At 38.3% G+C, this 17,136-nt stretch overlaps 1 protein-coding gene across 1 annotated transcript in view; it reads left to right on the plus strand.

Annotated features, from left to right (window-relative positions):
- Window positions 1-17,136, plus strand: part of LOC118343277 (CUB and sushi domain-containing protein 3-like) — a 323,719-nt gene that overhangs the window by 153,080 nt on the left and 153,503 nt on the right. Inside the window, 1 exon segment of the mRNA XM_035682048.1 lies at window positions 14,172-14,379. Coding sequence (XP_035537941.1) covers window positions 14,172-14,379 — 208 coding nt within the window.

Genomic DNA, 17,136 nt, shown 5'->3' on the forward strand with positions numbered 1-17,136 from the left:
CACACACACAGTCACACACACATATTCTCCATTGGGTGCTAGTGTGTGTATCAGTAGTCAACATGCATGAATGGCTCATTCACAACGTAGCAGGCAATCAGGCTGTTCACCTATGCATGACTTGGAGATACACACCCTTTATCACAGACACATTATTTGACATACAAATACAACTATCTGTGCTTATAAAACAAAGACACTATCACACATAATCACAGTTACACTCACGGCCACAGAAATGTCACTGTTTAGTGCACATAAATACACACACAGATACACATGATAGTCCATGTTAATGAAAAGCACATTTTATCAAAGCAATCATCACATGCACACAAATACAATATTCTTGTGTAAATGCATATATTCAGGCTAAATCAAACAATAAGGGAACATTTACAGAAGCATGAAAAATGGTTGATTGCAACCCAGTTTGTGTCAGATTTGTTTTTCTGAGGCGTTGCATGAATCACTGATTTCCAACTGTTTTGGCTTGTGACCCCTTGTGACCCTTCATCATTTTAGCTTCACAAATTGTTTGATTTGAGTAATATTAGACACCTATAGGTAGAACTATCCAGCATTTTGAAAGAGGAAAAAATACGAAAACACATTTTTATTAACATCAGAAATTATTACGTTTCTTTCCCGTCTCATTAATTATATCACAAGCTTTCAGATTACTCTCAACTCTAACCTCCAGATTAACTATCATTGACCTTAATGGCCACGTAAAGTATATTCCAGTACATATAAGGATGTGGGTTTATATACATATGGTACACACCTACTTATCTACATATAATGTATGCATAGGCGGCATATACATCTGCGTGTAGTGTACCCTTGAGGACACGGACAGATGTAATTTACGTCAATTTCCCCCCATTAACTGGACACGCATAGTATAATCGGCTCTTAAGATACTAGCTGTACTTGATAACATGCAGTGAATTGTGCTCATGCGTGTGGTGCACTTTAAGTGATGTGACAATTAAAAATGAATTCCGTACCAGGATAAATTGGACAGACAAATCCATATGTTGACATGTATCTACAGCAGTGTGCTATTTATACAGGTTATCTGACTACTTTTAATTCATGTGTTGTCATCACGTGGAATCTTCACACCTCATGGGAAGGTTCCATCATTTTAAGTATTACCACGGATTGACAGATATGTGACTTTCACTGATTTATTAAATGTTTCAGAATGTTAAACATAGAGTAAACACATTTGTATTTACCACATATAGGTGCCAGGGTAAGACATATAAGATCTATACTGTTCAGTCAGCTGTACAACAGTATGTGAAGATTGTTTAAGGGTGTTGTGGGTATAAACTATATATTATTTAAATAGGTTTGTACAACACCGAGATTTAGGTTTTGAAACTTAAATCTCTTGAGGCGATGCTTGTTTTGAACAGACAGACATGTTGTGAATAAGATATTAGAAGTGTGTTGCATTTCATCCCAGAGGAGCACTTTAACCTCATGAATAATTCAAACACACACTAACTCACTGATACTCACAAATGCATGCTACCCACCAACAGACATGCATAGATCCACATGCTCACCCAGGGCATATGTGCACACACACACACACCTGCATTGATCTCTATCTCTTGATCTGATCTCAGAAATAGGAAGTTTACTTGTGTTTGATCCTTGAATGTCGTGCATGCAAGATTCATGTGAGTAACCAAGTTAAATTAGAACTGAATTCATGGTCAGAAACTGAGAAGGTGAAGAGTGGGAGGAAAACAAAACCTTGAAAGATGATAGAAAAAGGGAAAACAAGGTGCTTCAGGCAGCAGTAGGAAGAACGTTTCCAGCACTTTGTTCTCTCTCCTTCTATTAAACATTCAAGAGAGACAGAATGAGACAAAACCACAAGCAAAAAGCAGTTCAAAATACTCAGGTACTGTTTGGGTATTGCCATACACACACATGCACAGCAATTTCACCCACATAATCTTTGGGTTTTTCATTATTCTTGCTCCTTTCAGTTTATTGTAACATTATTGTTGCTCTTCAAACCAAAATTTGTGTTAGACTCTGTTTGGCTACTATTATACATTTGCTAAATTATATCATTATCCCCAAACCCAAGACCTAATAGAAAACTAGCTTCTGAAATGTGCTCAGTTTGGGCAATTTCTTTTAGTTCTTCTCTATCCTTGAAAGACATTTTCCTCATCTTTCAATCCTCCTTCCCCACCTCCCTCACACACATCATCATCAACACACAAAAATCTTTCCCTTTCTTCGAGTAATATAATCTGAAATTCTTGTCTTTAAATTATTCTATCCGTTGATCTCTTGTTTCCCAACCCTGTCTCTGTCTACATTACAATTTTGTCTATCTGCATCTCTCTACCTCCTGTCTTTGGTGTTGTTCTGTACTCATATTTCTTTATCTCTCTCCTTATCTCACCATTGTTCTCGCTAATCCTTTCAATTGCTGTCTTGATCCATCTTGATCCAGTATTCATCCATCTTCCATCCCATTTCTTTATTTCCATCTCTTTCTCTCTCCATGCTTCTGTTGTGTCTTCTAATTGGTTTTCTTTCCTTCCAGCCAGTCAGTTCTTCATTAAATCATCTGTCATCATCTTGGTTTGGTCTGTCATCTGTCTTTCCCTCAGCTGACATCTCTCTCTCTCTGTCTTTCGCTCTCTCAGACTCTTTATCTGGCTCTCTCACTCACCCTCTCACTCTCTCCAGCATCTTTATCAGTAGTCATCAGAATTTTATGACAGCCGGATGATAGATACCACATCTCAGATTTTACCTTAATGCAACTGTATAGATGGGTCTGTCCTGAAAAAGCTGTATAGTTGCTGCTGTTAACAGTCTTGAGTGATGGGGATAGATGGGAACATTGTTATTATCTTACTTAATCTGTGTACCCATTCATTATGTGTACATCTCGTTTTCAAAATTACTTCATTGACGTCATTGCAAAAATAGTTTAAAAGAAGTTTAAAAAAAAAAAAAACTTACATACTGTAGCAACAGCAGTATATTATTATATTTAATCTTCAATTTACAAAGTGGACATCAGAAAAAACCTAGACACCTTTTGAGGTATTGTTATTTTAACTCTCTTTCTCGCTAGTCAAGTGAAATAAGATTTATTCATGAAGCTCTTCAGAAGGAGGTTTATAATATTAAGTTGAAAAAGCAACAAAAAAACATAAATACACATGAAAGCAGAGACAGAGTAATCACAGGCACATCACTTTGTTTTCCTGTCGCTCTTATTCTGTTACTTTCTATTTTCACCAATGAAACACTAATTGAATAAGAGTCTCAAAGTCATCATAGATGCTGCACTTTCCCCCTCCTCTCTGTGGTCCTTGTCTTACCTTTCTATCTCAGTTTCTCTTTATCCCTTCTGATCAGTTGTTGTCCCTTCTTCTCCTGTTTCTCCTCTGTTTTATGTACCACACAGAAACGTATCTTTCTAGCATGGCAGGCTTTTGAACATTTTAACCATTATTGAACATCTGTAATACATTTTCTGTGAGCCAACTGTTACCTATCCATTTCCTCATGTGCTGATTTGTTCATTAGTGCTCATAGAAACATTTGGCAGACATCATACTGATTGAGTCTCTCACATGTTCTTGGATATAGTGGAATAGTCTACAGTCTATATAAATAGTCTATAAATCTTTAATTTCACCGCTGACAACATATTAGAAGAAGTACCTTAACGCCATTGACCACCAATGAGGTAGCATTGTTCCTTATCAATCTACGGCATGCATCAGCAAGAGTTAAATAGACTTTAGACAGTTAAATGCATTCTTGTGTACCAATATTGATAATTGGACTGAAGCTGAAGTATAAGTTCAGTTTTATTGTAGTTGGTTTTGAAATCTCTCTTTCTATATTGATTTTCCATGTACAATTACTAATTATTTAAAGCCTAGAGGCCTAGATGTAAATGTATACACATTGTGCTGTTGAACTCTTGCGGCATAACTTGTTACTTCCAGTATGGATTTGCATTTACATGCCCAAGTATTGATTATGGAAAGCAAAAAATAAGTTAATCTATAGACATTGAAAGGGATGGTGTGGTTTGATGGTGGTCTGCACATGTGATAAACTTGCTGACATTTTCTTACTGATATTGATCAGCTTTTTGCTGGCTATAAATTGATTAAAGGGTCAACTAGATATAGACTAGCCTACTGATTGGACTTTATCATTGTGGTTGATCTGTGTCAGAACATATTGCGGTTGCCTTATCAAGTCTGTACAGACTATAGATGGCCTGTCACAAACTATTTGGAAGTGGCCATTTTAAGTTGTGTCTCATAAGCATTTTTGAGCGACATCACTTGAGACGTGTGGCATTTTGCTATCAAATTCTTTGTGACAGTACCTTATTACTGCGACTATACTTGGTGACAGTAATCTAATAATTCTCTTTTTAGAAAGACACGTCACTTTTCAAAGTGTGGCATCTTTATTTCATTTTTATCATTTTATGTCTCTCTTCTTGTACATGTCCTCTCTAATACAACAATTATCTTACATGCCTTTCTTATTCAGACACAATGAAAGTTAAAGGTACACTGTGGATTTGTTCTTGTAAGCAAACAGAGTTCCAATTTGCATTTGGTGTTAGCTTTGTGTATATCCTTGGGGTTTTATATACATGTTGATCACATTTTTTCCCTCACACAACAAAGACAATATTTTAATACTTTGAACTTTATTTAGATATATATATATATACAGGGAAAACAGCTTGCATGGAGTGAAGCTCTGCTTCAGTTCAGACAGAGCACTAATGTCACACTCACATCAGATGTCCGCCTTGTGGGATTTGATCTTTTGTATTGTTGTCTTGCTGAGCCCAAATGTTAATGTATGGTTTAAACAAACTTTGATTCTGTACCATTATGTGCTGGGGAGGATTAGATGTCATGCCCTTGATGTGTCTCTGACTGAAGTGCATTATCACCCTCTGCAGTCGGCAGGAACATTTATCAGATCACCTGCATGTTCGCCCAGGCAAAGGTGTGTCCTTGTGTGTGTGCTTGTACAGCACAAATGACTCTGGATACTTTCCATTGCTGTCTCCAATCCATAATAATCCATACAAGCACCAGTTGCCTCAGTAAAATCATGAAATCTTTTTGAGAATCTTTTTAGATTTTGAGAGAGAACCCCATTTTTTTTCATGTTAAGCAAGTGTAGCAGACATTAGGATTCTGAAACTGTTAATCAGTATGTAAGATCTTTGTATGGATCATATACAGTCTGCCATTTTATGAGGTAGAACTAGCTAAAACAAATGCAGTCAGCAGTGCTGCAATAAATCCCACCCTCATGAAGGGGGTGCCTAAACAGAAGCAGAACAGAAACGCTTCTCTAGTTTTATTTAGGTGTACCTAATAAACTGAGTGTACCAATATTGTGCCTGTGTGCGTGTTTTCTGTGTTTGAAACATGTGCTCTCAGGCTGCACAGGTGAGGTGCGGTAGAGGAGAAGTCAGTCTGGCTGTAGAGAAGAGAGACAAGAGTAGAATGTATTTCGTCAGGGCTGTGATGCGTTAAACTCTCAGTATGCAGCTATTTGTTTAAGATGTCAGGGATGACATTTAACACTCACCGACACCCAGGGTCTCTCTCTCACTCCGTCTCTCCCACACACGAATGAAAGCGCATTCAAATAAGCAGACACCTACACAAAACCTGGGAAGGACACAGGTGAACACACACACGCACACTGTCAAACATGCGCATAAGCAGACACGCAGTCAGACACACCCACTCGCAGAGAATAAAAGAGAGGGTGAACGGATGAGAGGTAATACTTATAAATCACAACTTTAGGAGTTTGTCGTTACGGTTGATAATTTAGAAACTCTGTTTAATGACCAAATGAGAAAATGGGGACGCTGGAGTCATCCATCTCGATACTGCTTCAGAGTCAGACAGCGAGAGAGACAGAGTCTTTATTCTCTATTCACCTCCTTTTTTTGTTTACTCTCAACTTGCTACACTTTTGTCCATCTCTTTTCCCTTCCCCTTTGGTTTGTCATTTAGTTTAACATGGCTTACCTCCTTCTGTGACCTTCACCTAACTGAACGTTTTACTGTAATTCTTACATTCTTTCTGCTGGGGCAAGACAGTGGTTCAGTGGAGAGGGCTAACCAGTCTACAGCCACAGGATCTGTACTGCTGAACTGTCCCTGAGTAAAAAACTGAATACCTATTAGCTCCTGGGACACTGTAGTGTAGTCAATCCTGTCATCTGACAAGGCAAGTGAACAGTAGGGTAAACAGAGAATCGCCTTAACATTATTATCTGGTTGCTGTTCTGCAATAGACAAGATAATTATATTGGATATTGTCACCCTCTGATATAAGTTAGGTGGGGGTCAAATAGTATCAATAATAGGAAAATAAATTGTTCAGTATGAGAATTTTATTTTACTATATCTTTTACCAGAAACCTAAATATGATTCAGTTAGACAGGACCATAAGGCTACTGTAAGAATAATAATCATGATAGCGATCTATCTATCAATCAATGCCTTCTCTCTTTATGTCTCCTTCTGGTGATCTACTATTAAATCACTCTTCTGCCCTAATTGGTCTAAATGTTAGGCTGTTAGTTGACTGGCAGACAGCATCTGTTCTTTGATTTGTGGACAGATGGTGGGAGGAGCTGAAGGTCAGCATGGTTACTAGTTGTGTGTGTGCGTGTGTGGACCCTAAACACTATGACTGCTGTCTAAAATGTAATGCTGGCAACTAGAGGACAGCAACCAATATGTTTCTAACAAGGTTTAAAAGAGTGATGGAAAAATATGATAGCAATATATGAGGGAAAAAAAGAATAATGGGAACGCCACATAAAAAAAGAATGGATTTGAAGTTGCTAAATCACAGTTACAAGGGCAGCTACACAGATGAGTCATACAAAGTTGAATGTGTGTATTTGTCTGCTTTAAATGTGATCTGACAGTCATCACTTTTATCCTGAAACTTTTATATGCTTTTCAAAGGAAAATGTGGCAGCAAAGCTCCAAAGACACAAAGCAGTAGACACCTGAGGGGGCCTCCTACATCCGCGGACAGTGGTCGCAAGTTGAAGTTCGCCGACCTGGACGTTAAAAACTAAACAGGATAGATATAAGCCTCACAAAACCACAACTTTACAAGTAACCACAGAATTTAATTTGTATCTCTGTGACCATCTAAAAAAAATCCTTCCTGACCTTCACAAAGCTGGTATTTATGATAGGGCTGCAATGACACAATAGCACATTCTAGGTGTGAAGAGATTAACACCTGTACATGTGAAAATGTAATGTCATATATCATAATTTATTCCACATCCAGATGGGTTTACATTTGGCAAAAAGCATGCTTTTAGCCCACATGTCTGCTGCATGGTCAAATAGCAGCCAAGGAATATGAGGCTGTTTTACAAGACCAGATGGTGCAGATGCCGTTTCTCTTGATGCTTTTCCACACACACACCACTAAATCAAACTCAAAGATAATTTCCTGAACGACTAGATCAAGTCAGACAATTTCCCTGGAAGTTCTTAAGGTAGATTTTGCTTTCATTTGCACTTCATTGAACTGTAGGCTACTCTTGAAGGAAACTCCAATATACCGTCACACACAGTACAGGACTGAAGCATCATCAGAGGCAAATGGTGGTCCTACTTCTTGCGTAAGGAAAATAATTAAAGCATATAGAGCAAATGAGCATGCAAATTAAAACTGATTAATACAAACCATTACTGCAGTTGAAGCCAGAACACCTGTCATGAATATACACTTCATGGCACTTCTCTCAAGCAATGAAGATTGAAAAGGAGACTGAGTGTTGAGCTACAAATATATTTACGTTTTTACGAAATTCTGACTCTAAAACAGTGTGAAATTGTTATCAGGTCAGGTTGGTTTATTGGGTCAACAAAACCTTGGACCACTGTTGACATCCCATTTCCTAAAGTTAGTCAATGTTGGTTTCTTCTTAGCATGACCCAAATCTTAAATCTTAAAAGTGTAGTTATTTTTACCTTAAGTTATTTGTCAATGATCAAGGAAATGTATTTATCATTATACAACACAAGGTTGTACAACAAAATTAAAGTTTGCAGTCCCTTTGTGATAAACACATAGAAAAATATTAATTAGAAAATTAAATTTATATTAGAGAAACATTTGAAATAAATAATATATAATAAAACACTACATTATTTATATACATTTACAGTATATATACACATACACACTGAGGAAATATTTCTGCAGCTGCAAATGCTGCATTTTTTGAATTTACATCTGGGGTAATGTCAACAGCAGCAACAAGATAGTGTTCAAATATTTACATAAAAAGTTGAACATTTAAGAGTCCATCCACTTTGTCTGTGTTTGAGCACCAAGCATCATTGATGTAAACACTGAGTCCGCCTCCTCTCGTCCTGTCATATCACAAATTATTGTAATTAGGGATTTCTAACCATTTTGGAAGGCACTAACAAATGATGTTATCCTGCCGATAGGGGCGTCAGATCAGAAAACGCTTATATGTATCAGTCTGAAGGGCAGTAAAATCAGATTAATGATTGTATGAGTCACATCACATCTGTGTTTTTTCACTCTTTTTCTTTGCATTGCTTGTACGGACATGGTTGCTGGACTCCATCCAAAACCAAAGTTGGATTCTGTTCACAATGCCATGACTAGTTTTGCATATCTGATGCATCTCTCTGTAGGATTCTATTCTTATGCATCCAGAACTGTTACTTAATGCATCCTGGCATGACTGGATGGTGAAAGTGACATTGAGACCACAATTGAAATTTCATCCTCTGTAATTTTCAGGCAGCACGGCAAACAGTGCAGCTGCAGAGGAATCTTGATGAGTGTCCGGTAACTCCTCAGACCAGGAGGAAATATATTAAAAATGAATGCTGTATCATTTGTGTGCACATGTTAAACAGTATTTTTTCTGTCTACTCAGTTATTCATGGCAGGTAAACTGAGGTATTAAAGGTATGGGGGGAGTGATGAGGGAGGAAGAGGGGTAGCCATATATATTCAACTTTACAGCATATGGGGGGCAAGAGGTTGATGGATGGGTGGGTGGATGTAGATAAGAGAGCAGAAGGGATGGATGGATACTGCCTGAAGACAGAGGAGAGGAGAGGATGATGTAGATGGCCCATAATCCTTAGAGGCTGACAGCACACTGGGTCTTCTGTGATTGAAGTCTCTGTGTGTGTACGTGTGTGTGTGTGTGTACGAATCTGATAGTGATAGTGATCTGCCTATCAAAGTGATGCAGGAAAGGAATGGAGTTATGGGACAGAAGGAAAGGAAGAGAGGGAAGAAACGGTGAGTGGAAAAAAGAGAGGGAAGAAAGAGATGAGGCCAGAAAAGCCATTAAACAGAAAATCAATCAGCAGAAAGAGAGAGAGAGAGCAAGAGATGGAGAGTGAAATGCAGAGAGAGTAAGATCTTAAAGAAAGACACAGCGAGACAGAGAAGGATAAAGAGGGAATCCTCAGATGACTGCGATATTGATGACAGCACAGTGGGGAAAAGGGGATGAACGGATGGGAGAGAGGCAGACAGGATAAGGAGGCTAAGAAGGAGTGATCAAAGCACCCCAGGCCATGAGAGAGGAGTAAGGGAGGGTGAGACGGGGAGAGTGAGCAAGGGGGGGTTGATGAGGCAGGACAGTCGGAGGGTGAGATTCAACAATGAATGAATGAGGAGGAGAAAAGGAAGCATGGAGGGGAGAACAGAGGGAGGGAGTAGAAGACGAGATGTGTTTTACTGTAAAAATAATCTTGATGATTATTTATATTATTTTTATTGTGTGGTAGCTGAATGGTTGTGCATACCATATGGCTGCATGGTCACCAGTTCAATTCCAGCTGGTGCCCAAAAATAAAATATAAAAAAAAAGCTTCTTGCTGAATAAATGGGAAGAGGAGGGGTGTATCGAGCAGAGACCAGTACGGAAGAAAAGGGGAGGTGCTACGACAACAACTAGAGGGGGAGAAGGGACGGAAAGGCAAAAAAAAGGGGGCATCACTAGCTCACTGATGTGATAAGAAATGAAGACAGCATGACAAAACACAACCTCTCTCTTTCCCTCTCTCTCCTCTCACACACATACAGAGTCGCACTCAAACTAACACATATAGCTCCCTCTTCCACACACACTTTGCCCCCTTCTGTGGGTCAGTCGGCTGGGGCATGAGCATGAGTTCAGCCTCCCCAGGTTGCCGTCCAAAATAAATGCAGAGAAAAGAACATAGAGGAACAGCGCAGCCAGATAACAAAGCCCTCACTTATTTATAGATCTACTCAAGTTGGCCCCGATTATACATTTTTTGCCCCTTATGCTCATTTTATCTTCTTGTTTTCTACATATTTCACATGTAATATCATAACATAAGTAAAATCAATATTTGGGGATGTTATGCATCTGTTTTCAAAAAACCTGGTTTGAAAGTCTTTGGGGGGTCAAGGTTGTTCACCAAATATCGGACCCTTCACTATCAGTCATCTTGTTATGATTTTACGATCAGTCATATTCATTATATGTCTCATTTTCAAGCATACTCCATTCATGCATTGAATGTGGTGTGGTTGCTGTGACCTTAGTGCTCCTTAGATTTCAGGCACAGATTATTTTAAATGCTTATTGGATTTAAAGATTTCTTCTATAAGCTGATCAGAGTAGTGCGTAATGAAATTCCATTCTTCGACTCCGTTCAGATGGTGTAGTATTTCAAAATGAGAAGATAATTTATTCAATACACCGTGCTTAAAAGCAAGCAACGGCATGTTTGGATTATTACAGAAAAATAACAATATGAAAGATAGTTCACCGTGACCTGCTTTAATAATAATAGTGACATATTAATTTCATTTTATATTGCGGCTGTAATAAAGAGAAGTGGTGGGCCCAGAAAATGAGGTGAGGCAGACACAGTAATATTTAACACTGTCACGCAGATGTGCCATCATGATTGATTGGGTAGGAGTGAGCGGTATCCAAAATTAGCAGGTGCAACATGAAAAGCGGACTGAATCATGTCGGATGCACGCACATTTAACATAAGTTAATCAGTTTCGGCTATAGGTATGTGGACTTCCCCCTCCTTCACCTTGTGAACACACAGAAAATGTCACTTTATAGAGCAGCTGTTACTGAAGCGGTCTCTGCACAGCCCTGCTGTTACTAAATGACACACAACACAATTTTTGAGGATCCTAATTGCATCATGTGTCATCTGAAATTATCACCTGGACTCCTTACACGGCTTTCAGATTTCCTCCAGATCTACTTTTGTATTCAAGTCAGCTTGTTTTGAAAGTAATGGTACATATTTCATCTATGCTATAGGTCACAGTAATGGATTTTGAGCGACAACAAGTCAGAGCACATCATGGCTGAGGGCTCTTAATACTACAACATCATAATGCATAATGTCAAAGTCACCAAAGGTCCATTGCACATAAGAGCGTTGCTCACTTGTTTAGTCATATTTTTTTGATTTTATATAAGTTGATTTCCTCTCCTTTAATAAGAGCCACACATCAGTGCACCTTGAGGCCTTTCCACCTGTCTGTCAAGTGTCACTGGCACATCAATAAGCTGGAGGCCTGGAAGAGGTGTGTTTGAGATTGTGTGTGTGCGCGTGCTGGTGCATGTCCACCAGTGCTTGCGGACGTCCTGTTGTCATGATAAACCTGTGACAGCTGTCATCCTGCAAGCAGCACTCTCTCCCACAGTGCAGACACTCACTCTTACACTCACTCTTACACACACACACAGACACACACACACACACACACACACACACTCACACTCACAGACTACTGCATCATTGCTCTCCTGCAAATGTGATGGGGTCCCAGCAGGTCTTGGTTCAGAGTGTTGGGTCATTTACACAAATCTCCTCAAGTGTCTGCTGTGGAATGAATGTCTATCTGGATAAATGAATGGTCTGTCTGTCAGTGCCTGCCTGCCTGCCTGCCTGCCTGCCCGCCTGCCTGCCTGTCTGTCTGAAGCTGTTTGAATGAATGAATTGTTACTGAATAAATAATGCATTTCTGTACTTCATTTTCAATACATCAGCTCCTATAGTTTGGAACAATGCACATATTGTCACCAGCTTGTGTCAGCGCATTTTGACACAAGTATCATTCCTAATATGAAAAATATAATTGAAAAGCGTGTATTCTTCCTAATTCCACACTCTGATCTATTGAAAAAGTCTATCTTAAAATTCTTTTTGAACCACTCACTTTGTTCCATCCTGTTTCTCGTTTCCTATCTGATACAGTTTGTACCAACCCTCTATTTTAATCCACTTTTTTATATATTTTTTGTTTCACTCTAGTTCTGTTTTTCTTTGTTTGTATCTATTTATGTTCCTATTTATGTTCCCCTGTTATCCTCTGTGTATTTCCTGTCTCTACTCAGTGCACTCTGTTCCGTCCGATTTCTAATATATTTTCCTAATGTTTCTATTCATTTTTATTGGTTATCGTCTGTTGCTCAATGTTAGTCTTGGACCACAGTTATTCTCTTTACCCATCCTGTGGGTGGAGTCTGGCTTGGTCCCTACTTTATCTCTGTCATCTGTACATGCATCCCCCCAAGGCAGAACCGCCTGGATGAGCCCAAAGGATGTGCATGTATACCTGACAGCGCCTGTCTACACTCTTACAAAGGATGTGTCTTTTTCAGCTTATCAGTGAGTGCAGTTTAAGGACAACACACATCTGGTGTTTTTCTGTCTTCTCTAAATGCTGATGATATCAACATGTGATGTGTTGTAGCGTAATATAAATCATGTGTCATCCCAAATTGCACTCACTGGTGTGTAGGAAAAGACGTGTCTGCTGTAAGAGTGTGTTACGTACAGTATTGCCTCTTTTATGTATAACTATAAATTATACAGGTATAATTTATACCATTTTTTACAGTTGGACGCTCTCAGAAAAAAAGGTTCAACATTGTATCTTTCATCACTGGGGCAGTGGATTTGTGGCTGGGCTCAATTTGCTTTTGATAAATACTTTCAAAATCTAAATGCTCTATAGATTAAACAACTAGCCATACAGCCAATGTCCCAGTGACACAACAAGGTCCAATGTAGTATATTTTTTCTCCGTGAGTGTATCTGTATAAATTATATATGTATAATTTATGCCGTGTGCACAGCGCAATCCATGTGTCTTTATCTGTTATACAGTAATCAGTACTACTATCAATTATGAATAATCACACAGATGTGATCAAAAATGAGAGAAAATTAGGCAAGTCTATCATCACATCTGGTCTATATGTTTTGAAACTAATTGAGTATTAATTGCTAGATTGATACAAAACCAGACAATTGGGAAACAGTCAAATCTAAAGTTCCTTGGTGGCGATTGGAGGAGACGAGAGCGGAGCTCTGTGATTGGAGAAAGGGGAAACTTATCTTGTTATTGGAGGAGAGGACAGCAGCTCTGAGTGTGACAGGAACTGCAGCCTGACCCATAAACCCCATCCCTGATTCAAACTGGCTAAAAGAAAATAGCATCATTCTCTAAAATCTGCTGGCTTAATGTCAGACAACTTATAGTCCACAAAATAAGGACTGTTTGTATATCACCTTGTATATGCTATTTTTAAAATCTACTTCATATATAAAGCGTAATGTAAGAGCTCCATATTTTCACAATATGGTTTGCTAACATGACTTGACAGTTTGTGTTATGAGAAAGTCATCCATTTCTAACATTCAAGCCACTAAATAACATTAGGAGTTCAGAGCAAAGAGTGTACCCATAATATACTAAAATTAAGATAACTAAGAAAAATCACCTAATAGAGGGAGAGAGGTGGGGAGTTGAGCTGGCTGACCTACTACTTGAGTGGTATAGAAATAATGCTAGGTTTAATGAGAATTAAATCTTAATTTGGTAAATAAATTGAATTGATACATTTGTTAATTGATCCACCCTATCTTCTATAGCTGTGAAAATCTAAAATAATTGATCCAAAAAGCAAGAAATTTAATTTAAAAAAAAGTCCGCCCCTCGGTCCCTCCTCCTCTCCCTAACCCAGGTTTTCTATTTGTCACTCTGATTTGATTGACAGCTGAGGACACATGTGGGGGCACTGTGAGGGGCGGCAGTGGGGTGGTGACCAGTCCCGGTTACCCCGGCAACTATGGTAACCAGGCCGACTGTACTTGGATCCTTTTGGCCGAACCTGGAGACACCATCTCTGTCATCTTTACAGACTTCCAGACAGAGGAGAAGTATGACTACCTGGAAGTGGAGGGATCTGAACCACCAACCATTTGGTGAGTCACTTTATCAATCAATTTATTCATTCATTCGTATGTGCGTGTGTCACAGTTGTTGTCTGTGTATTTGTGTCAGATTCAGTATTTTATTTTTTAGTGCAATTTCTGAAATGCAGTGCAGGGATGAGTCAGTGGTTCAGTGTTAAATTGCAGAAGGGTGCAGGATGGATTTCCAGGCGTAACAGGCATACAATTAGATGGATGGTGAAAATGAAAAATATGCATATGTCATAAAACAAAATGAATGGGTGGATATTAAGGTTTAGTCTGGGTAGTCTCATTATTAAAAATGCCTAGTGTGAATATCCATTATGGCACAAATGCAGCTACAGGTTAAAGTTGACTTAGCCAATGAAATGTGAAGCATCATAGAGCCGACTGTCTGCAGCAGAAAACAATGTGGCGAGCAGTATAATAGAGGTACAACAGGACCCCACTGTACTTAGGGTGGCTGTGACACATGTAACAGTGGTCCTAATCCATACTTTGAAAACAAGGAAAGGGCTCAGTTGACATTTCTGACCTGGCATTTCTGCAAAGGTGGTAGAGTCACATAAAGGTTGAGTTTATGGAACAATTTAACCACACTTGGAGTACAGTAATAAAAAAGTTAGAACAGGTAATAAAAAGAAGTTAGAACTCAAGTAAGAACAGGTAATAAAATGAAAATGTTATTACAGATATAAAGTACAGTTTTTATCTCTTGTTCTTGGAGTATAACAATTTTTCCATGGCAAAAATAAATAAATAAAACATTAAAGTATGATGTGTGAGTAGGCATGTGTTCATGTGAAGTCCTTCTGCACAGGCCTTGTATTTTACAGATGAATTAACTGAGTGCTAGTTATATCCATGTTTTTATTATTTTCTCATGTGTTTTCAGATGGGTCACTCATAACAATATTTTATTGCTCTGGCTGCTTATTGATTGTTGGCAAATTAGGGTATTGATCATTCATTGCTGTTGCTGTAACCAATTTGAATCAAATCATGGTCAGGGATATTAGTGTGTGTGCACGGGTAATTGATTTGGAAGTAGTAATGGCCAGGAAACTGCTTTTACACTAGTGTGTCTATACATGTGCACACCATTTGTGCTCATTTAATGTGTGTGTACATTAGTGTATATGTGTGTGTGTGTACTTGCAGTCATGGTCCAGTGTGTATTATTTATAAGGATCTGTTGGCAGAAAGGAATATAATATTCATAGGTGTGTATAATATACATTAGTGTATAATCAGGGAGTTTCTCTTTTGCACTTGGAAGGGGAGGGTGAAGCAAGGGAGTTGCAATCTGCAACTACACCACTAGTTGCTACTAAATCTGACACATTGGACCTTTAAAAGAAGCACAGGATACTGGAAAAACAGCAGTTGAATACTGCCACTGAACAACTTTTCCCTCATATCTCTTGTTGATAACTGACTGTGCTCTGCTGGTGACATTTCATCACATACACTCAGTCACATTTTCTCTTAGTGGCTGCATGGAACTTATTCCCAGCATGCCACAGTAAACCAAAGGTTAAGTCTTTATTTTCTTGTTCGTCAGAAATGCCATATTTAATAATAATTTGAGTTATTATTCTACAATTTACATGATCTAGACATACATCAAATAAAGGCAAAGCACTATTAATCATCAAAGACAGACGAATAAGAAGAAAAACAAAAAAGAAAAGCTAACTTTTAGTTTGGATTTATTTGATTTAACAACATTTTTTATTTGACCTTTAATACTTTGTGGAATTTGAATTTTTTTTTTATTGAGAGTCCTGGCCAAAATGGCTGTACATTTGTTAATATTGTACAAGCAGATATGTAAAAAGGGACCAATAATCACAAGTGATATGTTTTGTCTTAAGACACACTTAACCAAAGTCCATCCAGATATATCATCAATGAGCAGGCCATTCAGAAAAATTTGTGTCAAGCTTTCATTTTGAACTAGGGTCAAATACAAAACCTTACCACTGTGAAAAATCCCCTTCTTAGAAGTATTTACAACCAATATTTATTGCTCAGATTAAGATTGTTGGCCTTTGGGGGATAATGTGGTGGTGACTGGTAGTGTGTGATTTAGTCTGACCGGTGTCTCATGTAATGTATTGCTGTGTTGTTATTTATTTGCTGAATTAACTCTGGAGTCTAATGCAGCATACTGAGGTCAGTGTTTTGATGTTTCTCATATCATGGGTCTTTTCAAGCAGCCTCACTGATAATATGGCTGTAGTTTTGCACTGAGAGGAGATCATTGCGACATTCAGAGGTTCGCCCTGGAGCAAAACCTATACCGATGCTCTGATGTTGCGAGTAACTGAAAATGCTAAACTGACCGTCAGAGTTTTCTTCTAGCTTATTGTTTTCTAACAACTTTGAGTCAAATCACTTCACTGTGTAGGAAATGTATAAATAAATAATTTTGGTCCACAAACATAGTATTCCAGTAGAAAACAGAGTGAAAACAGTACATGAAAAAACACATTAACAAATCTTATTATTCATGTTAGTGAGCACTCAGTGTTCACAAACAGCTCGTCCCTTTTAACGAGACACACAATTATAAAAATACATTTTAGAATGCCAAGACAACTGATTCAAGTAAGTGACTTTAATGGCTTCCCACCTGGGAAGAAAAACAAAGTACTCCTGTGGGTAAGTATGTCTTACTCATCAGAGATGTCAGAAAAAGTAATGAAACGATGATGCAATGCTCAGAGGGACATTGCAGATGTAGGAACATACACTTAATAA

The sequence above is a fragment of the Morone saxatilis genome, unplaced genomic scaffold (genome assembly GCF_004916995.1).
Source record: "Morone saxatilis isolate NCDOM2014 unplaced genomic scaffold, NCSU_SB_2.0 Contig9, whole genome shotgun sequence".
NCBI lineage: Eukaryota > Metazoa > Chordata > Actinopteri > Moronidae > Morone > Morone saxatilis.